General features: G+C 43.4%; 1 protein-coding gene across 3 annotated transcripts in view; it reads right to left on the bottom strand.

Annotated features, from left to right (window-relative positions):
• Window positions 1-786: 786 nt before the first annotated feature.
• MIER3 (MIER family member 3) overlaps window positions 787-20,650 on the bottom strand; it is a 39,259-nt gene continuing 19,395 nt past the window's right edge. For all 3 annotated transcript variants that reach the window (XM_084802494.1, XM_084802495.1, XM_084802496.1), the window contains 10 exons: window positions 19,476-19,610; window positions 18,216-18,336; window positions 17,342-17,427; window positions 16,521-16,593; window positions 13,272-13,423; window positions 11,143-11,224; window positions 8,777-8,871; window positions 4,994-5,121; window positions 4,772-4,914; window positions 787-4,684 (listed from right to left, as the gene is read on the bottom strand). In XM_084802494.1, the coding sequence (XP_084658620.1) occupies window positions 4,233-4,684; window positions 4,772-4,914; window positions 4,994-5,121; window positions 8,777-8,871; window positions 11,143-11,224; window positions 13,272-13,423; window positions 16,521-16,593; window positions 17,342-17,427; window positions 18,216-18,336; window positions 19,476-19,610 (1,467 nt within the window). In that variant the 3' untranslated portion in view covers window positions 787-4,232. The remainder of the gene's footprint in view (window positions 4,685-4,771; window positions 4,915-4,993; window positions 5,122-8,776; window positions 8,872-11,142; window positions 11,225-13,271; window positions 13,424-16,520; window positions 16,594-17,341; window positions 17,428-18,215; window positions 18,337-19,475; window positions 19,611-20,650) is intronic.

Genomic DNA, 20,650 nt, shown 5'->3' with positions numbered 1-20,650 from the left:
CCTAAGAGCTTGTCCCCTTACTGAGGCTGGACTGGTGGGGACACTTTCCCACCTGGCAGTCCTAATTTCTGTCCCACTTTCTCTACAGCACTTAAGACTCTAAGGCCCCCATTTATCTTACAGTGCAACTCGGAATGTTAAGTCCTTTGAGCCTTAATGTTCTAGAAGTCACTACTTTCCTGCAGCCAGGGGCTCCTCCTCCCTCGAAGCCTGAAGCTCACTGATGCTCTCAGAGGGTGACCATCCGTACAGCACTCATGGGACCTCTGTGCCTGTATCTGCACAGGCATTTCCTGGGAAGGCACTGTGTTGTTTGGGAACAGAGGGGTGTGCTTCTAGCCCAGCCAAGGGGTTAAGGTTTTCACCCTTTTTATCTTGCTTTGTGTAACCCTGGTCAGCATGTTCAGTTGGGAACTGAGAGCGCCGGGATTTAATCTAAGATCTTCGACTTGAAAAGATGAAGGCCTGCGAAAGGTACGACCAGAGGCAGTGGGATTATGGCGAATATGAATTAAAAAGTAACTGATTACAGATGCCAGCCTGTTAACTATTGATAGCTGATCATACTGCAGTTCTCTGCCTTCCCAAGACAGTTGCCTACGCCTCTTTGGCACAGATACTCAGTAGCTGCCTCCTGAACTAAATGAGAATCCTCACCTCAGATCAAAAACTAGTAGAGAGGATTTAAGGAAGCGATTTTTGTCTCTCAAGCGGAATATCTATATATCTGGCATAGCTTAAGATTGGTTTTAAGTTTTTTGCTAAGTAATCACACAAACCAGGAAAAACGGATTTCCAGATTTTTATTTCTGGAACTGTACACCAGGTATTAAAGTACAACAAATACAAAATAATGCTCAAAAAATCAGTGTTTATGTACAAATATTAAAATCAATGCAACAATAGCAACTTCCTCTTGAACATTGGATACTAAAACTTGTTCTGATTGTCACTAATTTATCTCATACTCACAGGGTACTTATTTCAAACCGGGACAATGGAATCACTGGTCACCTAAGAGGAATATTAATATCTACCATATTTAACAATAAAACTAATAGTTTCCCTCCTTTTAGTGAAAAAAATTAGGAACTTTTTAAAAAACATAGTAATGTCAATATTTTATAAATTATCTGTTTCCATTCGTAGACAATGTGCTTTGAAACTCTGGGCAAACAATCTCCTTGGTGGTTGGGTTTGTTTGTTTACATTCAAAGTTGAAATAGTTACTAGACTTTGGTTAAATTAAATAGTACTACTCTATTAGGTCTGATCTCAAATATTTATGACTTTCAATTGTAAAAATTAAAAAGGAAACGATTGCACAATTCTTTGACCTAATTGTACAGACTTTAGTATTTTTTAAACAGTATTCTACATCCTTCAAGTAAAGTCAGCAGCTGACCGCGACAAGAGGAAAACTAAACATTGAAAAGCCTAGCATGAGCAAGGTGAAGCACGGCTAACAAAAGGAAAGTATTGCTATAGTCACAGCAGCAGCCGCACCTCTCAGTGAGGCCACGTCCTCTCGAGCTCCCTGTACACAAAGGATGGGTCCGCCGACACCACAACTGCTCACCATGAATTTTTGGTTTGTTCGTATGAAAATATTGCGGCAAATGAAAAAAACAAAGAATTTATCACAGTTTGCTTATAAGAATTGTGCTTAACGTGATAATAAAGGCATTGTTTTTCTTCATATGACTGCAAATCAGGTGTTTATGCTTTCAAACGCAATTCTTTTAATAAACAGTAACAAATTCTCTGTTAAGATGTGTAAATGGAGACAAAAAAAAATAAGTCCAGCTGTTGAAAGAAAATTCAATAAATAGCTATTTTACATGGATAAAGTCATAGTGGTACAATTTATGAATGTCACATCAAGCATGCACAAAAATGGTATTATACATGGCAGGAGTAGTCAGAAAATATTGAATTAGATCTAAAAAGATATGAAGAATTTACTTTACACATATATACAAAAATCTTGCAAATTATTGCCTCATTTTAACAAGGAATTAAAAGTAAACGTTCCCAGCTAGGTAGCACTCGCTAAGAGGCTAAAATCTGGTGAGCATTTAAAAATCTGTTACACTAGCTGCATTTTATTTTTCTCTCATATCATTTTCTGGATTTTGGTCAAAAATCTATTTAAATAACTAAAGTGTCCATTCAACTTGCTGATAATCAAAGCTCTAGATAAGAAACACTGTTTCCATCTCGTATCAGGACCCCAGCAATGCATAGATAAACTGGATAGATTACTGCATCAGCTACTGAGAATGGGCATTTTCCTTTAAGTGCAACTGGTATTAGCATTCAGCCATCTTTGTGAACATTACTTATACAGACCAGCCTCTGTAAACCCAGAGTGAAAATTATAACAATGGAAGAGTGTGCCCAGTATCCTCCTACAATAAAGAAAGTATACTGAAGGTAAAAAAAGAAATAAGGTTCAAAGTTTAGCACAACACAGCATAAGAAGCTAACCAGTTGGATAAAAATTACCAGAAAGCAACACAGAGCCCAGGCTACCCATTATTTACTGTGTGCACACAAGAACACTAGATTTTAGATGTATAAGTTAGAGACTGATTTTAAGTTATTAATTTAACTACCTTTTGTCTTCTGTGCTAAACTAAATTTTATACTTAATGTGCTACTGCGTAAACACTTCAAAGCAATCTTCATGAAAATGCTGCAAAGAAAAACAATACACACCATCCCAAACTAAGGATGTCATTGCAGTTCACAGTTTGTATAATAAATACCCTCCCTTCCAATCACTAGGCCACTACATTCTATCTACCCTTCAGCACAACCTTGAAGCGACTTACACTACAACAGCAACACAGTCAAACGCTTATGGTTTTTTGAAAAGCAACACAACTAGTTAAAAAAAAAGTCAAAAAATTTAATTAAGACGGTGCAAAAAGTAATTGCTTTAACTGTACTACAAAAGCAAAGCTTATTATGTCCTAATACTGTATTGAATGGTTTGATTTACCTTAAAACTTAAAGGAACGGTGTCTAATAAAGCAAAAATGCTCAAAGCTTATGACAATGGCTTCTTATTCAGGTCCAGAATAAAAGTAAGATCCTGTGTGAGATGCATGTGAACGGTCTGTCACTTTTTAAAACATAAAAGTGTAATGTACCATCTATTTCAGATGGAAACTCACATTTTTCTTGCCAACTATTTATGCTAAACAAAATAGTTTAATTGTACTTCAAGGTTCTTCTGCACTGCGTGCCATCCCGAAGCCTCCCTAAGCATTAACACTTTGAACTGCAGTGCCCCGAACATGAGAGGCGACTCCTGGGCTTTGTAGACTGTGCTTCTGCAAGTCCTCTGCCTCAGAATAAACTGAATGACCAGTATGATTTTTACTATCACAATCTTGACAATGGTGGACAAAACCCCTTATGAACACCACATCTTAAAATGCCAAATTTTTTAGTAAAGCACAAATTTCTTTTTAAAAACACAGAAATCTCACGGCAGTAAAATGACCAACTCTGTGTAAGGTCGCCCTGGTCTACAACTCTGCAACAGGACCCAAGTGCTCCTCGTCGCTTGCACAGTTCCTCGTGAAGCTCCCAGCAGACGGCCTTGTGTTCTGTAAACTGAAGTGCTCTAGCTGAAGAACATGAGAGAAGTTCCTGTTTTTTAAAAAAAATCCTTGCATGTTTGTGCAGTTTAAAGAAACCTACCCCTGCTTTTATTAATAAAGAAAACAAAACAAAACAAAAAAAATGCTACATTGAGCAGGGATTGGGGTTGGTACCTGTAAACACTGTTATTCCACTGCATCCATTACGGCAAAAGGAATTTACACCAAGAGAGCCACACATCAGTTCAGAAGGTCTGTGCTGGTTTTGAGCCTGTGGCCTCTGTCTACAGGTTTTAAAACCAGGATGAGGGCAAAGGGAACAGAAGAGGAGGAGGAAGTGGGAAGAGGTATTAGGGATGAGGAAGAGACGCAGAGCTTAAAGCTGCACCACAGAGTTCAATCTTAGTTCCCAACTCTGCTGATCATAGTTCGTTTCCACATTTATGGATTGAAAAATGAAAATACTCTTGATAAATCAAGATATAGTTCTATACATACTGACATCACTGATGTCATAGTGAAAAAGGTTCAAACTTCCAGTGAAAGACTATGCAAACCTGATAGCTCCCCTCAAGTTTACTGGTACTGCACACCCACTGTCTCTGGCTTCTCATTACGTCACTCTGAATGAAGGGCAGCGTGCTGGTGCAGACTGTGGGCACTGATGAATCCATTTGTCTCGTTGGCAGGCAAACTGCCAAAGTCAGCCACGGAGACAGACATTTTGGCACTGGTGATGTGATGTGTATGGTTTTCAAAGTCTACACCCAAGTTATTCACAGAAACCTCATTCATAAAGGATTCAGGGACAGCAATGCCCATTTTCAATCTCTTTGCTGGTCTTTCTGATTCTTCACTGCACATAGGGTTTAGCTCTGAGTGATAAAATCCAGTCTCAAATAAATTAAAACAATCACTTTCACCATTGCTGGGCAGGGTGAGTAACTCTTCCGTTACGACAGGCACATGATTGACTTGTCCACGGGGTGTGTTTCCCAGTGGAGGAAAGCTATCGTCCAGACAATTCACCTCTGCGGGGTTGCAGACAGTTGCTACACTGTTGGTCAAAGCTAAAAAGAAATGGAAAGTAGTTAGGTGAGTGTGTGACCACAGAGAACTCGGCTTGCAGCACGCTGTACACAGCAGGCTCGCCTCACCTGTCAAGTCACTGGCAGTGAAGGAGCTAAGAATGTTCAGTGGCTGGTCAGGAACGGGCTCAGGCCGGTTAGAGGTTAAGGCTGAAGAACTGACCGTACCACCCAGAGACTCTGTTTCATCTACAAGACGATCCATGTAGTCCCTGAAAAACACAGATCGATAACCTCGCCTGTGCATCGGTTAAACATGACAGTCCCTCAAGTCAACTCCACTCTACTTACGTAACTCCAGGGTGATGGTTATAGCGTTTCTTCCCAAATTTTGTCTGTTGAGCAAAGTAATCGTAGCGTTCTGATTTCTTCCACATGTAGTAGAAGGCTACACACTCAGCAACTGTTCTCGATCTCACCTAGTTAAGAAAGGCAAACAAACTGAGGCTCCCGATTCCATATTTAGCAACACCCCCAACAAAGAAGCTTGAATCCATAGGACAATTATGAAATATGTGTATCAGTGGCATGCCTTTATATGTAATTATGAAATATGTGTGTCGGCGGCGTGTCTTTATATGTAATAATGAGCAGATTTCAAAAGTGTAAGTCTATTTAAAAGCACAGCACAATTATTTGCTTACGAAAATCCTCAAACAATTGTCATTGAACTCTTACTGCAACTGACTTGTTGGGATTAGCTAACCTCCAAGGATAGGTCTGTGAATGGGGTTCCTTGGGACCTACTGACCCCCCAATGATGGGCGGGTGAGCAGGGAGAAGCAACACAGCCTCAGCAGCTCACTCATGGCTCCATGAGCCACTGACAAAGGAGAGCAAACCGTAGCATCGCAGCCTAAGGCCGCTCGCTGACCAAAGGCAGGCTTTCTGATCCCTGCATTTGGCTTTCAGCTCCAACAGGCTTAACAACTTTTAAAAGTCAAACAATTGGCTCCATACCCAAACTACAAAGACATCCATAGCAGCCACAGTAAGTACCTGGCTTTATTCAGTCAACACGTTCTTCCCTGACTCATGAGTGCCTGTACAGAGGGTTCAGAGTCTCTGTCCTGACAGCAGAGTAAGGCGTGAGCTACAGTCACTAGTGAAACCATGAACTAGAGTATAACTTTCAATAAACATAACTATAAGTCTCAGCAGAGAACACAGGCTTGCATCCTGGAGACACAGAGCTTTTCTGTCGTATTCACTGATGCATCTCTAGTGTCTATGGTCAGTGAAGGATATAACTGTTTATGGTGTTAGCAGATTAAGAGTAAATTCCATAAGTCACTGTAGAACTGACCTTCAGGACAACGACCCAGACTTCTTGGAACATGTTTAATCTGTTCATACTAAAAGCTCCAACTTACCATTAAGAAAACACTAGCTCTTTTTTTGTTTGTTTGGTTGGTTGGTGGGTTGGATAGTTTGGTTCAATTTTTTAAGACAGGGTTTCTCTGTGTAGCCCATATACATATTTTATTCCTTTTAGTTTAATTAGTTTAATTTTTTTGTCTTTGTTTTTAGAGACAGGGTTTCTCTGTGTAGCCTTGACTGCCCTGGACTGGCTTTGTGGATCAAGCTGGCCTCGAACTCAGAGATCCACCTGCCTCTGGGATTACATGCATGTGCCAACACTCCCAGCTCTTGAAAACACACACACACACAAACCAGCATACAAAAAGCATGACATTCCAAACATAATAGCAGAAAGGAGGAAAAGAGCCACAAAGCTCAGAAATGGCAGCAGCTATATAGAGACCACAGAGAATCAACAGCAACAAAACAGGTATGCTAGGGCCTGGGCTTCAGAGTAAGGTCAAGGTCAGCCTAGGCACCTCAGGGAGACTGTGTCTCAACATGAAGAGGGCCAGGGGCGAATGCAGCTCAGTGGAAAAGGGTGTGAGTACAGCTGTGAGGCTTTGCCAGGCAGGGTCAGGCACCAATACTGAAAACAGTGAAACACTAATACACAGGGTTCAGTGGTAAAGCCTGAACTAGTCTCCAGCCAGGCACAGGACTCCATGCCTAGAGTCTGTGCACAGGGCAGGTGAGGGAGGGAGATCACTGAGCAGTGTGAGGCCTGCCTGGGTTACACAGTGGACAAGGTCAGCCGAGACTACGTGAGACATTAGCTTTAAATAAATATATATGCATTTGTAAATATATTAAAAAAGGTAATTCAGAAAAACTATTCCTCTGCTATGTACTAATAATGAGCTGAAATTTAAAACTGAAAACAATTCTACTTCCATCAGTACCTTCTAAAATAGATCTGAGAGAAAAACTATTAGATACTTAATGAAGAAAATGAGTAAACAGAGAGATATTCTACGTCCATGGATAAGAAGACTGATGATTTAGTGTAACCCAAAGCAGCAGGTTATTTTATGGGCCATGAGAATTCTGTGTGGAACACACAAGTCCTAGAACAGCTAACACAGGGTCCCAGGAAAAAGCAAAGGGCAGGGATGACGCAGCCTTGCGGCTTCTAGCTAAACAAGCAACAGTGTGAACAGCATGTCAGGCAGCTATCTTTAATCCTAGCACTCAGGAGGAAGAGGCTGAAGCCAGCCTGTCCACACGGAGAATTCCAGGCCAGCCAGGGCTACACAGTGAGCCCCTGTCTCAGAGCGGGAAGGAGGGAAAAGATGGTATGATACTGGGGTGCTCAGGAAGAAAAGGCAAGCCCAGAAATGTAGGCGTCGCTATACAACCAAGGAATAAGGCACATCAACAGAGGAAAGATGGTCACTCATACAAGTGGAGCCAGAACAACACATCTACATACAACCTGTGTCTCCAGTCTTTCAGAGTAGTTCTGCGTTCATGCAGCCTTCCCCTGCACTCACTGCTGCCACCATCAGTGCCCCACACCTGCTGAACGTGATACGCCTCCACTGACATGTCTATCATTGCCCAGAGTCTGGTATCAGACTAAGCAGGCTCCCTTCCCTAAGTCCTCTCTGTGCCTGCTTGCCCCTCCCTCCTGCCTAGCAGCCGCACTCACTTGACTCCTGGGCTGCTGGGATTCGTAGGATGCATGCAGTCTTTTGGATTGCCTTCTTTCACTTAACAAATTAATAAATAAGCTGTTCCCACATCTTCTGCCATTTGCTAGCTTTACTGGTTTTGGTGCTAAGTGATTCCCTGTTGTTCTGACTGCCACTAGTGTATGGATTTAGCTCTGAGGAGATATTGGCTCCAAGTTTTGGCAATACAATGAAAGCTAATTAAATCTGCTCTGAACATTTGTGTGCAGGTTCTGCCTGAACTTGAAGTTTTCAACCCATTTAGATAAATGCATGGAGTGCGACTACTAACTCTGCTAACTCCTTTAGTAAAAGCTTAGCATACCAGACACATGCAGTTATCCAAAGTGGCTGCAGCCACACTAGCAATGAATGGGACTTCCTGCTGCTGTCCTGTCCTGCCTGCCCTGGAACACTGATTAGCATAGATTCTTAGATGTTTATATTAGTAGCCCCTTGCTCTGAACCCGTCTGTCTCTCTCCCTCCTCCACCTCCCTTGACTTTTTAGCAATTGTAAAATATGAGAGACTACAAATATCAGAATAGCTTGGAAGAAAGTGACAGTCAAGGAGAAAACCAGAAAGCTTCCTGAAAAATACACCAAATTCTTGATGTATTAAGTTGAATATGGCAGCTAAGTCCTACCATCCTATGAACAGGTGAGGCATCTTTGTAATCACATTCTAATCACATTTAGAATATTAGAAATGCTATTAGCAGCCAGTCATAGTGGCGCACACCTTTAATCCCAGGACTCAGGGAGGCAGAGGCAGGTGGTTCTCTGTGAGTTCAAGGCCAGCCTGGTCTACAAAGTGAGTCTGGGACTGTTACATAGAGAAACCCTGACTCAGTAATGCCCTCCCCAGCCCCGACAGAGAAAGGGGGGTGGAGTTGGGGGGGGAAGACAGAGAGACAGAGAGACAGAGAAAAAGGAATGCTATTAGCAGGGAACATCACTAGATTGCTCATTTTTCCCTATTAAATAACAAAAAGCATTACTTATAACCATTGTGACTAGTGAACAACTTCTCTATTTACCTTATTTTTCTGTATAAGATGAAAATCTTTCCCATAAAGCATGAGTGCGTGTTCAAAACTTCGGCATTCTTCTTCTGTCCATGCTGTCATTCCTTCTGAAAAAGAAAAAAGAACTTAATTGGCCTCAAAACTCTTCCCTGTGCATCTCAACAACCTTTACTGTGCTTCCCTGGGAAAGGCACCAACTCAGCTCTTACCTGGCACACGTATCCTGAATGCTGGGCACTTCAGACAACATCCTTGGCATCTACACACTAGTCACTTAGAATACAAACACTGGGCTAAGAGAGTGCCGCTGTAGGGGACCTGAGCTCCATTCCTAGCATCTGTATCAAGCAGCCTGTAACTCTGGCTCCAAAGATCTATGCCTTCTCCTGGGTTCTGTGGACACCTCCACTCATCTGTACACATCCCCACACAGACACACACACACATCTACATAACTAAATCGTAAAAAAACAAAAACTTCCCAGCCCTTGGGAAGTAGAGGACACCCAGGGTTACAAGAAAAAGCTTGTCTTGAAAAACCAACACTTCCCCCCCAACGCCCTCCCCCCCCCCCCCGTAACTCCAGAAAAACAACAAAACCAGTAATCAAAAAAGAAAACAAAACAAAACAAAAAACCATTTTTTGTTCTCTGTACTGTGGGACAAGGTTTAATGGTGTTTTTCTAATTTTAAAAACTTTGTGTATGCACATGTCAGTGTGAACACTTACATGTATACATATGCATGTATGTATATGTACATAAAGACTCAGGTGGAAGCCAGAGGTCAACTGTGAGTGCCGACCTGCCCACCGTCTCTCCCTAAGGATCAACCTGTGCTTGCCTCGCAGATCTAGAATTACAGGTGTGCACCACCACAGCTTCTCCCGTGGGTTCTGGCAATCAAACGCTGGCTCTTTACCAACTAAGCTATTGCTCCAACCCCAAACACATCTTAAGTGAAGTAACAATAACTGTGCTCTTTCTGGAGTAAAAAGGAAGGTTCTATTTTGGTTAAACATAAAAAGCAAGTTCTTTAATTCAAGACTATAAATAAAGAATAATCTATATATATTTAATTAAAGTCAGAATGTGAGTGCTGGGAAAATGTAAGAATTCATCCATGCTCTTCAAATACTTAAATACCTTAAATTTCCCAGCAAACACTATGTTGCTTGCTAAATTAAAAACTCTAGTTAGGGCAGGAAGGCCTTCAAAGCCATTAACACAAGGAAAGAAGGAAGGAAGGAAGGAAGGAAAAAAATAAAGAAAGAGAGAGAGAGAAAGAAAGAAAGAGAGAGAGAGAAAGAAAGAAAGAGAGAGAGAGAAAGAGAGAGAGAGAGAAAGAGAGAAAGAGAGAAAGAAAGAAAGAAAGAGAGAAAGAGAAAGAGAGAAAGAGAGAGAAAGAAAGAGAAAAAAACCTGTTTTGAACTCAGGAAAAAACTGGTGTCTACAGACTGAAAGTCTGATAGTTTAAAACAATCCTTTCAAAGAAGCATCTTCTACAAGAGAAATACTTCAATATATTTTTCAACCTACAAATTTCCAGCTTTTCCATTTGCCCTGCCATTTATATAATATCACTAAGTACATTTCCATCCCACATACGCTTAATGGCAGCTATAGTACATGATATCCACATATATAAAGATGAAATATTAACATAGCTACTATGTTCCTTAACACTCATAAACAGACTATTAGCTCTTTAAAACATTTATCCCCTTTTTTGGGGGGGGGCTTTTCGAGACAGGGGTTCTTTGTAGACCAGGCTGGCCTCGAACTCACAGTGATCCACCTGCCTCTCCCTCCAAGTGCTGAGACTACAGCCCCAGCTTTAAAACATTTATTATCACATGGCCACTGAAGTTATACTTCCTTCAACAAGCTCCATGGAATCTGCTCTACATCTTTTTCTTTCTCATTTACTTACCTGTGTTTGTGTGTCGTGTGGGTGGAGGTAAGAGGACAGTCTGCAGGAAACGTCTCTCTCCTCCCACCATGTGTACCCCAGGATTTAAACTCAGGTCCCCAGGCTTGGCAGCAACTGCTTTTACCTGTTGAGCCAACTCGCCAGGTCTCCCTTACTCCTAAATTTCCATTTTATTTTCTGATTTAAACAAGCCCAAAATATGCTCAACATTTTCAATCAAAACATAAAAATCATTTTAAATTACTTTGGCTCTATTGTTGTTAGTGGGCTCTGTTTGTTCTGTAACTGTTTCTACAAGAAGAGGTGATGGAGGTGGAGTCCCAGGTAATTTGAACCTGACAACAGGCCAAGAAAATACTTTACAAAATGTTAGAGGGCTGTTCTGCCCTTTATCCTGGTCCTCAGACAGACAGCCTTCTCATTTTCCCCTTTCCTTGCCCTCTCACCTTGAGACGCCTTTCCATTACGGCAGTACCTCTCAGCCGCTTCCTTTACATCGTGGTCACACTTGAGAAGTTCATACAATGCCTACACCATGAGGGAAAGAAAAGACCATCCATGAGTGCCGCCAACCGTTCCCATCGAAAAACACGTTAGCAGACGGGATCGCATAAGAGAAACTCTACCAAATGCTTTCAACTCTCAGGAGAAGCCAGGCATGGTAGCACATGGCTTTAATCCCCGCAGGTGGATCTCAGTGAATTCACGGCCAGCCTGGTTTACATAGTGAGTTCTAAGACAGCCAGGGATATGTAGAGGCCCTGTTTCAAAAACCAAACAAATTGTCTTGACATGAGCATGTGTGCCTAGATATTTAGTGTACAGAACCATTCTGCAAACTGACTACTCATGTGTGCATATCTGTGTATTACATGTGGTGTGTGCATGCGTGTGCAAGAACACAACCCTCCGTGCGCCTGTGTGGCCAGAGGTTGATTCAAGGATCCTCTTAGACTGCTCTCAGTATTGGGGACTCAAACTCTGGTCCTGATGGCTTACTCACTGAGTGAGTAGATAGTCACTTACTGTCACCATCTTGACTTTTTACATTTTTCTGGGTCTTTTCACCTGGTAAGGTTCTTTTTTTTTTTTTTTTTTTTTAAATACAGTTTTCTGAAACAGGGTCTGATAGAACCCAGGCTGGCCTTGAGTTTTAGACAAGGTTAGCCCTAAAGAAACTCTCTTGCCTCAACTCCCCAAGTGCTGCGTTACAGGGATTCAACACCATGCCGGGCCAAATTGCCCAAGCGTAGATAACTCTGGCAGTTGGGGAAATTAGGTGTGTCTCTTGCTGTCTCCTCCCTCTTTGGAGCTGCAATAAAAGGGAAGAGCAGCAGGCCTGAGAGAGAAGCACTTGGCTTCAAACAGGCTCTGCTTTCTCGGGAACCAGCACGGGTATTATTTATGTCAGTCATCTTCTCGCTGTTAAATGTCTGAGACTGTTGATGCAGTACGTAGCAGCAGACAGAATTCCACTGAGAGGCCACTGAGGAGCACCTCCAAAGGAAATCCCAGGAAAGGTGGGGCTGCCTCAGGTGAGACAAGTGCCCCATGCACCCACATTAAACACGAGCATTCCAGGTGCAGTCAGGGAGTACAAATATCCGTCCTACGCGCACAGTAAATGTAGTCCTCACCCCTCAGCAAGGACGCTTTTCTTTGCATCAGACAGACATCATCACAGAAAAGCACAACCAATCAAAGGCAGCGCTGTGGTGCCCAGTTCCAACTGACACAGCTACAAGACAACTGCCCCTAAGGCTCAGGGGCCACTGTGGATGTGGGGGATGAAAGACTCCTAGGAGCCAGAGGACCAGGGAGTTTGCTGTGTCAGAAGCCACACCCCAAAGTCTCACAACAGGGGTACATAAGCATGAGCTAAATAAGGGCCACACGACAGACTTGCTAACGTGGGAAGGGTGACAGCTCAGGAGGCCCCAATGCTACAGAGAACTACAGGCAACCAAGGAATGCCGAGAGCCGGAGATCCCGTCTTCCCCAGAGAAAAACACACAATTGCTTATCCAGTCCCCAATGGTCAGCCCTGAACACATAATCCATACCAGTAATGTTACACAGACTAAGTGTACTTATATATATATATACACACACACACACACACACATATGAATGTGGGGGGGCACACGCGTGCACGCACAAGCACGTGACAAGAAAGTCTATGAATCTGAAATTAAACACGCGGGTGAGGGGAGGAGGGGCAAGAGGGACGGTGCGTGGGAGGAAAGGGAAGGGGAAGACGATCTACCTACAATATAACATCCAAAAAGTTTAAATAATTATTAACAGCTGTTGTAAAAGGACCTGATAAATCAGTGCAAACGTCTACTGAGAGGGAGGCAATACTAGTTCTATGCGGATGCACTGTCCCACAGTAATAAAAATAGTGCACGCTAAGCTGCATGCCAACATTATTCCTGCTGAGATCCTGTCTCAAAGAATTCTGCCTCCCACTCACTCCTCACCGCCAACACACAGAGACCCCTAAGAGAAGGCACCCAATTCACATGCAGACTATTTAAATCACACATTTGCAGTGACAGAGGAGGAAGCTGACCTGTTCGTTATCCCTGGTGTGTGCGCCTGAAGAACTCCTATCTGCGACTTTTGCATTTCCAGTTCTTAGCGAGGTCTCAGCAAGGTACTCCTTCACTTCGCTCTCCAAAACCACGCCAGGGCGCCACAGCAGCTGGTCTTCACTGTCATAAGCTGAGAAAGGGAACCCATCAATCCGTGACACAGTGAACACAGCAAGCGCTCAGACTGAGCCGTCTCCTCCTGGGCGGAGCTTCCTGGCTGCACAAGTCACTGAGCAGCAGTGGGGCTTTTGGGCAAGTACAGCCTTTTGCTGGCATGAGAAAGCACTGTTTTAACCTATCTTGGCCAACGGTCAAGAGCACAGAGCTATTCTGGAAGGTGGACTTACTGACCACTTAGGTCCTCTGTGTCCTGTAAAGTACACATGTAAAAGCCCATATGCTATCTTGTAACGAAGCTGTAAAAAAACAAAACAAGCAAAAAAAAAAAAAAAAAAACCCTGCCAAATTTTCTAACAACCTCTTTGGAATTTCTTTTAATTCCATAAATGACCCTATAAACCTTCTAGAGATTAAAATTACAAATAAATAAAACAAAAATAAAGGCCAAGTATCAAATAATAACCTGGTACCTGAGGACTTTTTCCTCTACAGACTGCTTTAGTCAAGAGTGGATTTTTATTTGAAGAAGAAAGACTGGTCAGGGCCCAGAGGCTTAAGAAGGCCAAGCTAAGAAGCGAGCTGTATGGTCCTAGGGCAACCGGGGCGCTGGCGCAGAGCATCACTAACACAAGGCTCGTTGGGTGACCGGGGCGCTGGCGCAGAGCATCACTCACAAGGCTCGTTTGCCTGTTGGGTTTTTGAGACAGGGTTCTCTGTGTAGCCTTGGCTGTCTTGGACTCAATTTGTAGACCAGGCTGGCCTCGAACTCACAGAGATCCACCTGCCTCTGCCTTCTGAGTCCTGGGAGTACAGTCCTGGGCATTTTATTAATGCACTCTATCACTTTAAACAGGAGCAAATACAGATGACCCAAATGTTCACCCCAGTGTTGGAGCGCAATCCACTCTTCAAGCACACAATACCTTTATATATAATTAACAAAAAAGAATTTATTGGTAGCATGAGCAAAATGCTTATGTTTTGAACTACGTGAGATAAGCAGTCTCTTTCCCAGTTAGCAGGGAAGTTAAGAATAAAGATGCCCACGCACCAATAAGACAGACATCACTACAGTAAGAGGGCACACAAGATCATTACTCAGAACATATTTGAGGCCTGTGGGCTGGTCTAATATTTGAGCCCCAAGTAATCGGTGTGCCCCCATGCCTGGTCAAGCCTCAGTTGTCTTTTTTGAGCAGTTTCTAGAACCGTTTCTTTAACTGAAATAGATGTTCAGGCTAATTCCAGAAGGTGCACTCCTTCCCTTCTGAGTTTGCAGGCTGGAAAAAACAGTGCTTCTGCTATGTTTGGCCGAAGGCTGAGGCCCATGTCAGGTCTGTGAGTTGGGGAAGGACACTCATGCACTGAGCACGCTCTCCCTGCCTCCTGACACGAGCTTCTTCAATCAGTTCACAAGCAAAGGAGGAAAACAGTGCTGCTAACAGCTGCCATAGCTAACGGCTGCAGGGTGGCCAGTCCTTTGGCTCTTAAATAGAGCAATGTAATACGGAGGAAAAGAGAAGGTGGCCTGGGTGGCTGCCCAGAGAAGAGTCAATTCATCCCTGCCAAGACCCCAGTGCCCATGGAAATAGTGCAGAGCAGCGAGGAAGGCACAGCTGCATTTGTAATCCCAACACCCTACACTCTCAGGGCCAAACACAGCTGGAACCTACTACAAGTGAGAGGCAGCACCAGCTGAGTGGTGGCAGCAAGGGACACTCAACCTTCTGCTTCCAGCAGCGGGGCGAAGAATCCTTCCGGTTTCTTTTTCCTCCCAGGGTTTCCATCTACAGGATTATGTTTGTAACATTCTCACTACTTTGGTGAGGGATTGTAATTCAGAACATGGCTGCTCTGGCAGGAGATCATAGCCAAAGAGCTAGGTCCGTGTGATCTGGCTAGAATATAGATAAGTCTTTAATCCCAAGAGACAGAGGCAGTCAGATCCCTGAGTTCAAGGCCAGCCTAGTATAGAGCAAGTTATGGGGAAAGAAAAGCTTAGGCCTAGGCATGGTGGTACACGCGTTCAATCCCATCACTCAGGAGACAGAGGCAAGCAGACCTCTGCGTTCTGAGTCTGTTCAGGCACTCTGACAGAGTGATGGGCAGTGCAGTGGCGCTGAGTTGAGTCTGTGGCAGCTCAGTTGGTGGAATTCCAGAGGCGGTTTTTACCAAGATAGTTTTACAGAAACAGGCTGAAGAGAGAACAAGCTAGGTGAGGACAGAATGAGCCAGAGGATGAGGATGAGAAGGAGTCAGAAGATTAGAGCTTATAGCCAGGTTGGCGTGAGGCCAAGCAGAGCAATTTAGTCAGAGGCTGAGAGAGAAGTCAGCTTCAATCAGTCAGCTTGAAAAGGGCATTTGAGCCAGAACAGCTGAGTTGAACCAGCCTGGCAGAGTTCAGAAAGAACTAGAAAAGGTGACCTTCTCTTATTTAGCACTAAGTCTCAGAGGCTGAAAACAGTCTAGACCTGGGTTAGATTGTACAGAGGCTAGAAGCTTCCAGGGCTAGGACTAGGTTATCAGAAGGAGGAAGTTAGCCTCCAAGGCAACAATTACAACAGGTGAATAAAAGTGACTTTAACTTTTAAGATAAGATTCTGCTGCCGGGAGGTGGTGGCACACGCCTTTAATCCCAGCACTTGGGAGGCAGAGACAAGCAGATCACTGTGAGTTCAAGGCCAGCCTGGTCTATAAATCGAGTCCAGGATTGTCAAGGCTATACAGAAAAACCCTGTCTTGAAAAACAGAAACAAAACCAAAAAAGATTCTGCCCACATCTCCTGAAGCCCCAGGCAGGCCCGGCACACACAGGCTGGGGAGCACTACGCGCTGCAGTGGGGCTTCATGGCTCATGACCTTTTGTCTTTTTGAAACAAGGTCTTGCTACTGTGGTCCTCCCTTCGGGCTCCCCAGTGCTAAGATCATAAGGAAGCCCCACCAGGCCCATTTTCATGAATAATTTTGATACATTTCCCCCAAGACAATGCTAAATACCTGGAGTCTAGAATGTTCTCTGATGAACAATATATCTTTACATCAGCTCGGCTGGTATACAGTCAGACTTTTAAAGTCACACACAGAGTGGTAGGGTAGTTTGAACTTACCTTTCTCCTCGCCGCTGTACTCGCCAAGATAAGGGGGTATTTCTGCCTGATACTGTAAACCGATCATTATCTCCTATAGGAAAATTGAGAAATAAAGGCAACACTGTCATAAAAACATAACACTAGAAAAATTCCAAATCATTAACCTGCTCTTACAAATCAATAAACCTTCTCATGCAACAATAAAATTATCACAAATTTCAAGGTTTTTTCTTTCTTTCTTTCTTTCTTTTTTAAGATTTATGTTTGTTTGTGTGTGTATGTATGTATGTATGTATGTATGTATGTATGTATGTATTTAGAGAAAGGGTTCTCTGTGTTAACTTGGCTGTCCTGGACTTGCTCTGTAGACACCGAACTCATAGTGATCCACCTGCCTCTGCCTCCCAAGTGCTGGGTTGAAGGGTGTGCACCACCACACCTGGCCTTTAAGATTTATTTTAAGTGTGTGTCCCTGTATGTGTCCTGGAGGATGGTGCAGGCCCACGGGCTGAAGAAGTGATGGAGTCCCTGGAGCGGGAGTCACAGGTGGATGAGGACCATCCAACATGGCACTTGGAACCTCAACTCCTGTCTTCTGCCACAGCACCACACTTAACTGTTGGGCTGTTCAATGTTTTCTTAATTATGTGTATTGGTGTATGAGCCCACAAAGGCCAGAGAGTCAAATCCCCTCAAGCTGGAGTGACAGGGAGTTGTAAACACGAGTTCTCTGCAAGAGCAGTATATACCCCTAGCCTCTCAGCATTCTCTCCAGGCCTCCCAAGCATCTTTAAATCAGTCTGAATGCTCTAGCAGACTGTACGGGAAACTCAACCAACCTTCCTCAGATCTTCCGGTGAGTTACCACTGTCCGTCTCTGCATCCTCAGTCTCTGACTCCTTATCTCCATCACATGCTGTGTTTGCTTAAAGAAAATGCAAAAAGGTTTGAAGCACCCAAGAGAAGGTCATTTATACATTATAAAACCTTGTGGAATAGTTAAGATTCACCTATCATTAAGCCTGCAGTATTTTCTTACCTGGCACCTGTCACAATGACAGAAACACATAGAATGCTAATATTCTATGTATATAGTCTCCTTATTAGGTTCCAGTGCAAGGAACTAAACGGAAGCCACTGCCACCACCTGAGAAGTGAAGTGAAGTGAAGCATGGGGGTTTGTTCTCACTGGGCTAACCCCGGCTAACCTCAGACTGCAGACAGTGGAGTCCATCAAAGCTATCCCCACGCACAGCCAGGCATGGGGATATACTACCTAACACCAGCTTTTAAGATAAATGGGGCTGCAGCTAAGCACTTGTTTCAGTGTAAAGCCCTTTTAGTATTACTAATAAGCATTAAACACCAAGAACTAAAAGGGAAAAAAAATAAATCACTAAAAATACTTGTTGAGCCCTATAAGTTTTCACAACAGCTAGGCAAGGACTTTTTAACAAGCCCCAAGATAAAATCAATAACATTTTGCAGCTGAACTCGGTACATTACCAAGCAACAGATGAGGTCTGGGAACAGCCTTGTAAAACAAGGCAAGTGTGTGGATTTTAACAGCATATGGGTTCACTCCGTCTTAAAAGCAAAGGCTGCAATCCTATCCAGACCATAACCTTTCCTTCTAGCTCCGTACGACATGTAGAGTGTTTCCCACTGCTGACGGCAGCACAGCGGCCTCAAGCCTGGGGCTACTGTTCTTACATCGTAAGGGCCGAGGGAAGAAGTCAGAAGTTTCATGCGAGGTCACGGATGGCGTCAGGTCGTCAGCAGAGGACTGCGTCTCCTCATCGTCACCCGACAGCAGGTCTTTTGCTATCTCTTCCTGGAAGAACAGGGAAGCAGCACCTGTGCCTTTAGTTCTGAAAAGGTGGACTTCTATAACTTACTCTAAGTGTATAACTACTAATAACATTTCATTTTTAATTATACTTAATATTTTACATTTTGAATGTCTTATCAAATAATAACATGCAATTGTACACTTATCAGTGACTTTATAACAAAAACCATCTAGCACAGCGAGCGGCCACAGCAGCTAGAGGACGAGGAGAGCGCTTCATGGACGCGGGGGTTCCCGGCAAGTCTGGGCAGTACAGTGAGAGAGGGATCTCAAAACAATAGAACAAAACATGACTTCTAAGTAGCTAGCAACTACTTTTCTTTCCAGCGAATTTTTTAAAAATGTACAACTGTCTCCAAGCTCTACTCTTCCAGTTATTTAAGAAGTCCACTGAACTAACTGTGACACTCTTAAAAGAAGCCAGCCTGTCTAAGTGTGCTGGTATACAGTAGGCACTAAAGATTACTGAAGAGCGTGACAAGAAAAGGCACAGAAAGACTTTCCAAGATGTGGGTTTCTCCTCTTGCCTGAAGCCTGACAAAGAAAACCTCTCGTGTATCCCATGCAAAGCCACGCTACGCTACTCTCCTCAGCAAGGAGTGGACCTCCCTACAGCAGCCTGTGTGAAGACAGGTCACCACTGCCTTAGCTGCTGTGACCATTGTCACTCCCAGAGCCCAGAAACAGAACTCTATGCCTAAGCCAACTTGCTTCGCATGATTCTGGGAGGTTTGTTAACAGATATTTTCATGTGTTTACAGATCAAATGTAATTAAGGCAAAATCCACTAGATACAACATCTACGCAGAAAAATACTGGGCAAGGGAAAAGCAACAGGATCAAAGGCAAACGATGTTCAAACCAGGCATCAAAATAATAGAAAGTTTATATTTCAGAAGTAGAAGATGCCGGGCAATGGTGGTCCGTGCATTTAATCCCAGCACTCAGGAGGCAGAAGCAGGCGGATTGATGTGAGTTCAAGGCCAACCTGGTCTACAAAGAAAATCCAGGACAGCCAGGGCTACACAGAGAAACCCTGTCTAAAAAAAAAAAAAAAAAGTAGACGATGCTTTAAGCAAAAGAAACTTGAAAAGCCGCTTCTTACAAAGGCCGGTACTCACTTTGTCTAGAGTCATATCTGGTAGTTCATCTGCAAGTTCACTTGGGGAGCTGTTTGCACTAGAGTTTGTAACTGCTGGAATTGTAGATTCATAGCCGTAGAATGCCAGTAAGTCTTCCAGAGGCATATTTCCTTCCTATTTAAGCAAGGTAGACATGGACTCAGTAATGCCATAATCAGAAATGTGGGTCAACTGCAATTTGTATAGCACAGTGTCAACAGGGCAAAATCAACCACAGCCAAGCTTTATGTTTTCTTGTGTATTGCTGCTGGAAAATAGGACTAAACCTAGTGCCTAATTGGTGCATTAACAAAAGCAAATACGGGGCTGGAGAGATGGTTCAGTGCTTAAGAGCACCAACTGGTCTTCCAAAGGACCCGGGTTCAATTTCTATCGCCCACATGGCAGCTCACACCTGTCTGTAACTCCAGTTCCAAGGGATGACACTTTAAATTAATGCACATTAAATGAAAAGTTAAAAAAAAAGCAAATAGTTCCAATACATCAAGTGACAGAGAACTTCACATCATTTTCGGTTTGTTTCCATACAGTTAAATAACTATTCAACTCTTAGATTCTTCTTTGCGTTAACTGAAGACTCCAAAGGAAACCTTGGTTGAACCAGCACCAACAATATTTATATAATGTCCAAACCACAACTATCCTTTAATGTTCTTCATTCCCAGTTTAAAGCCCAGTCCCAAGTGCACTGACAGCACCGCTTTGATGCGCTGCGCGCTTTGGCTGCAGCACTGCACCCTGGGCTTCTGTGTCCTGCTTCAGTGTGGCCCAGAACTGGTCCCCACGGACCATGGGCGTCTCAAGCAGGCTTGCTTTGACTACCACAGTGCATAGAACTGCTTGTGACTACCACCCACAAATAACTTCACAATAAGCTCAGTAACTTACATGTTTACCTAATCAATTAAGAAATTTCTGTCTCACGATTGCTTCTTGGTTTAGTATTGCCTTTAAGACAAACACCTCTGTCATACAGTTACACTGTACAGAGGTGCTAAGGTGGAGCATGTAACTAGTGCCCCTGAGTGACCACCACGTGGGTTAAGCACGGACAGTGCCCACAGAAATGCTAGGTACCACAGGGCCCACAGGGAAATGTAGGCTCAAGGTCCCTGAACTTTGCCTTTCATTCAATAAGAACGTAGATACAGCAC

This window comes from Acomys minous (assembly GCF_964271855.1).
Source record: "Acomys minous genome assembly, chromosome: 11".
Lineage (NCBI taxonomy): Eukaryota > Metazoa > Chordata > Mammalia > Rodentia > Muridae > Acomys > Acomys minous.
This window is presented reverse-complemented; position numbering and strand designations above follow the sequence as displayed.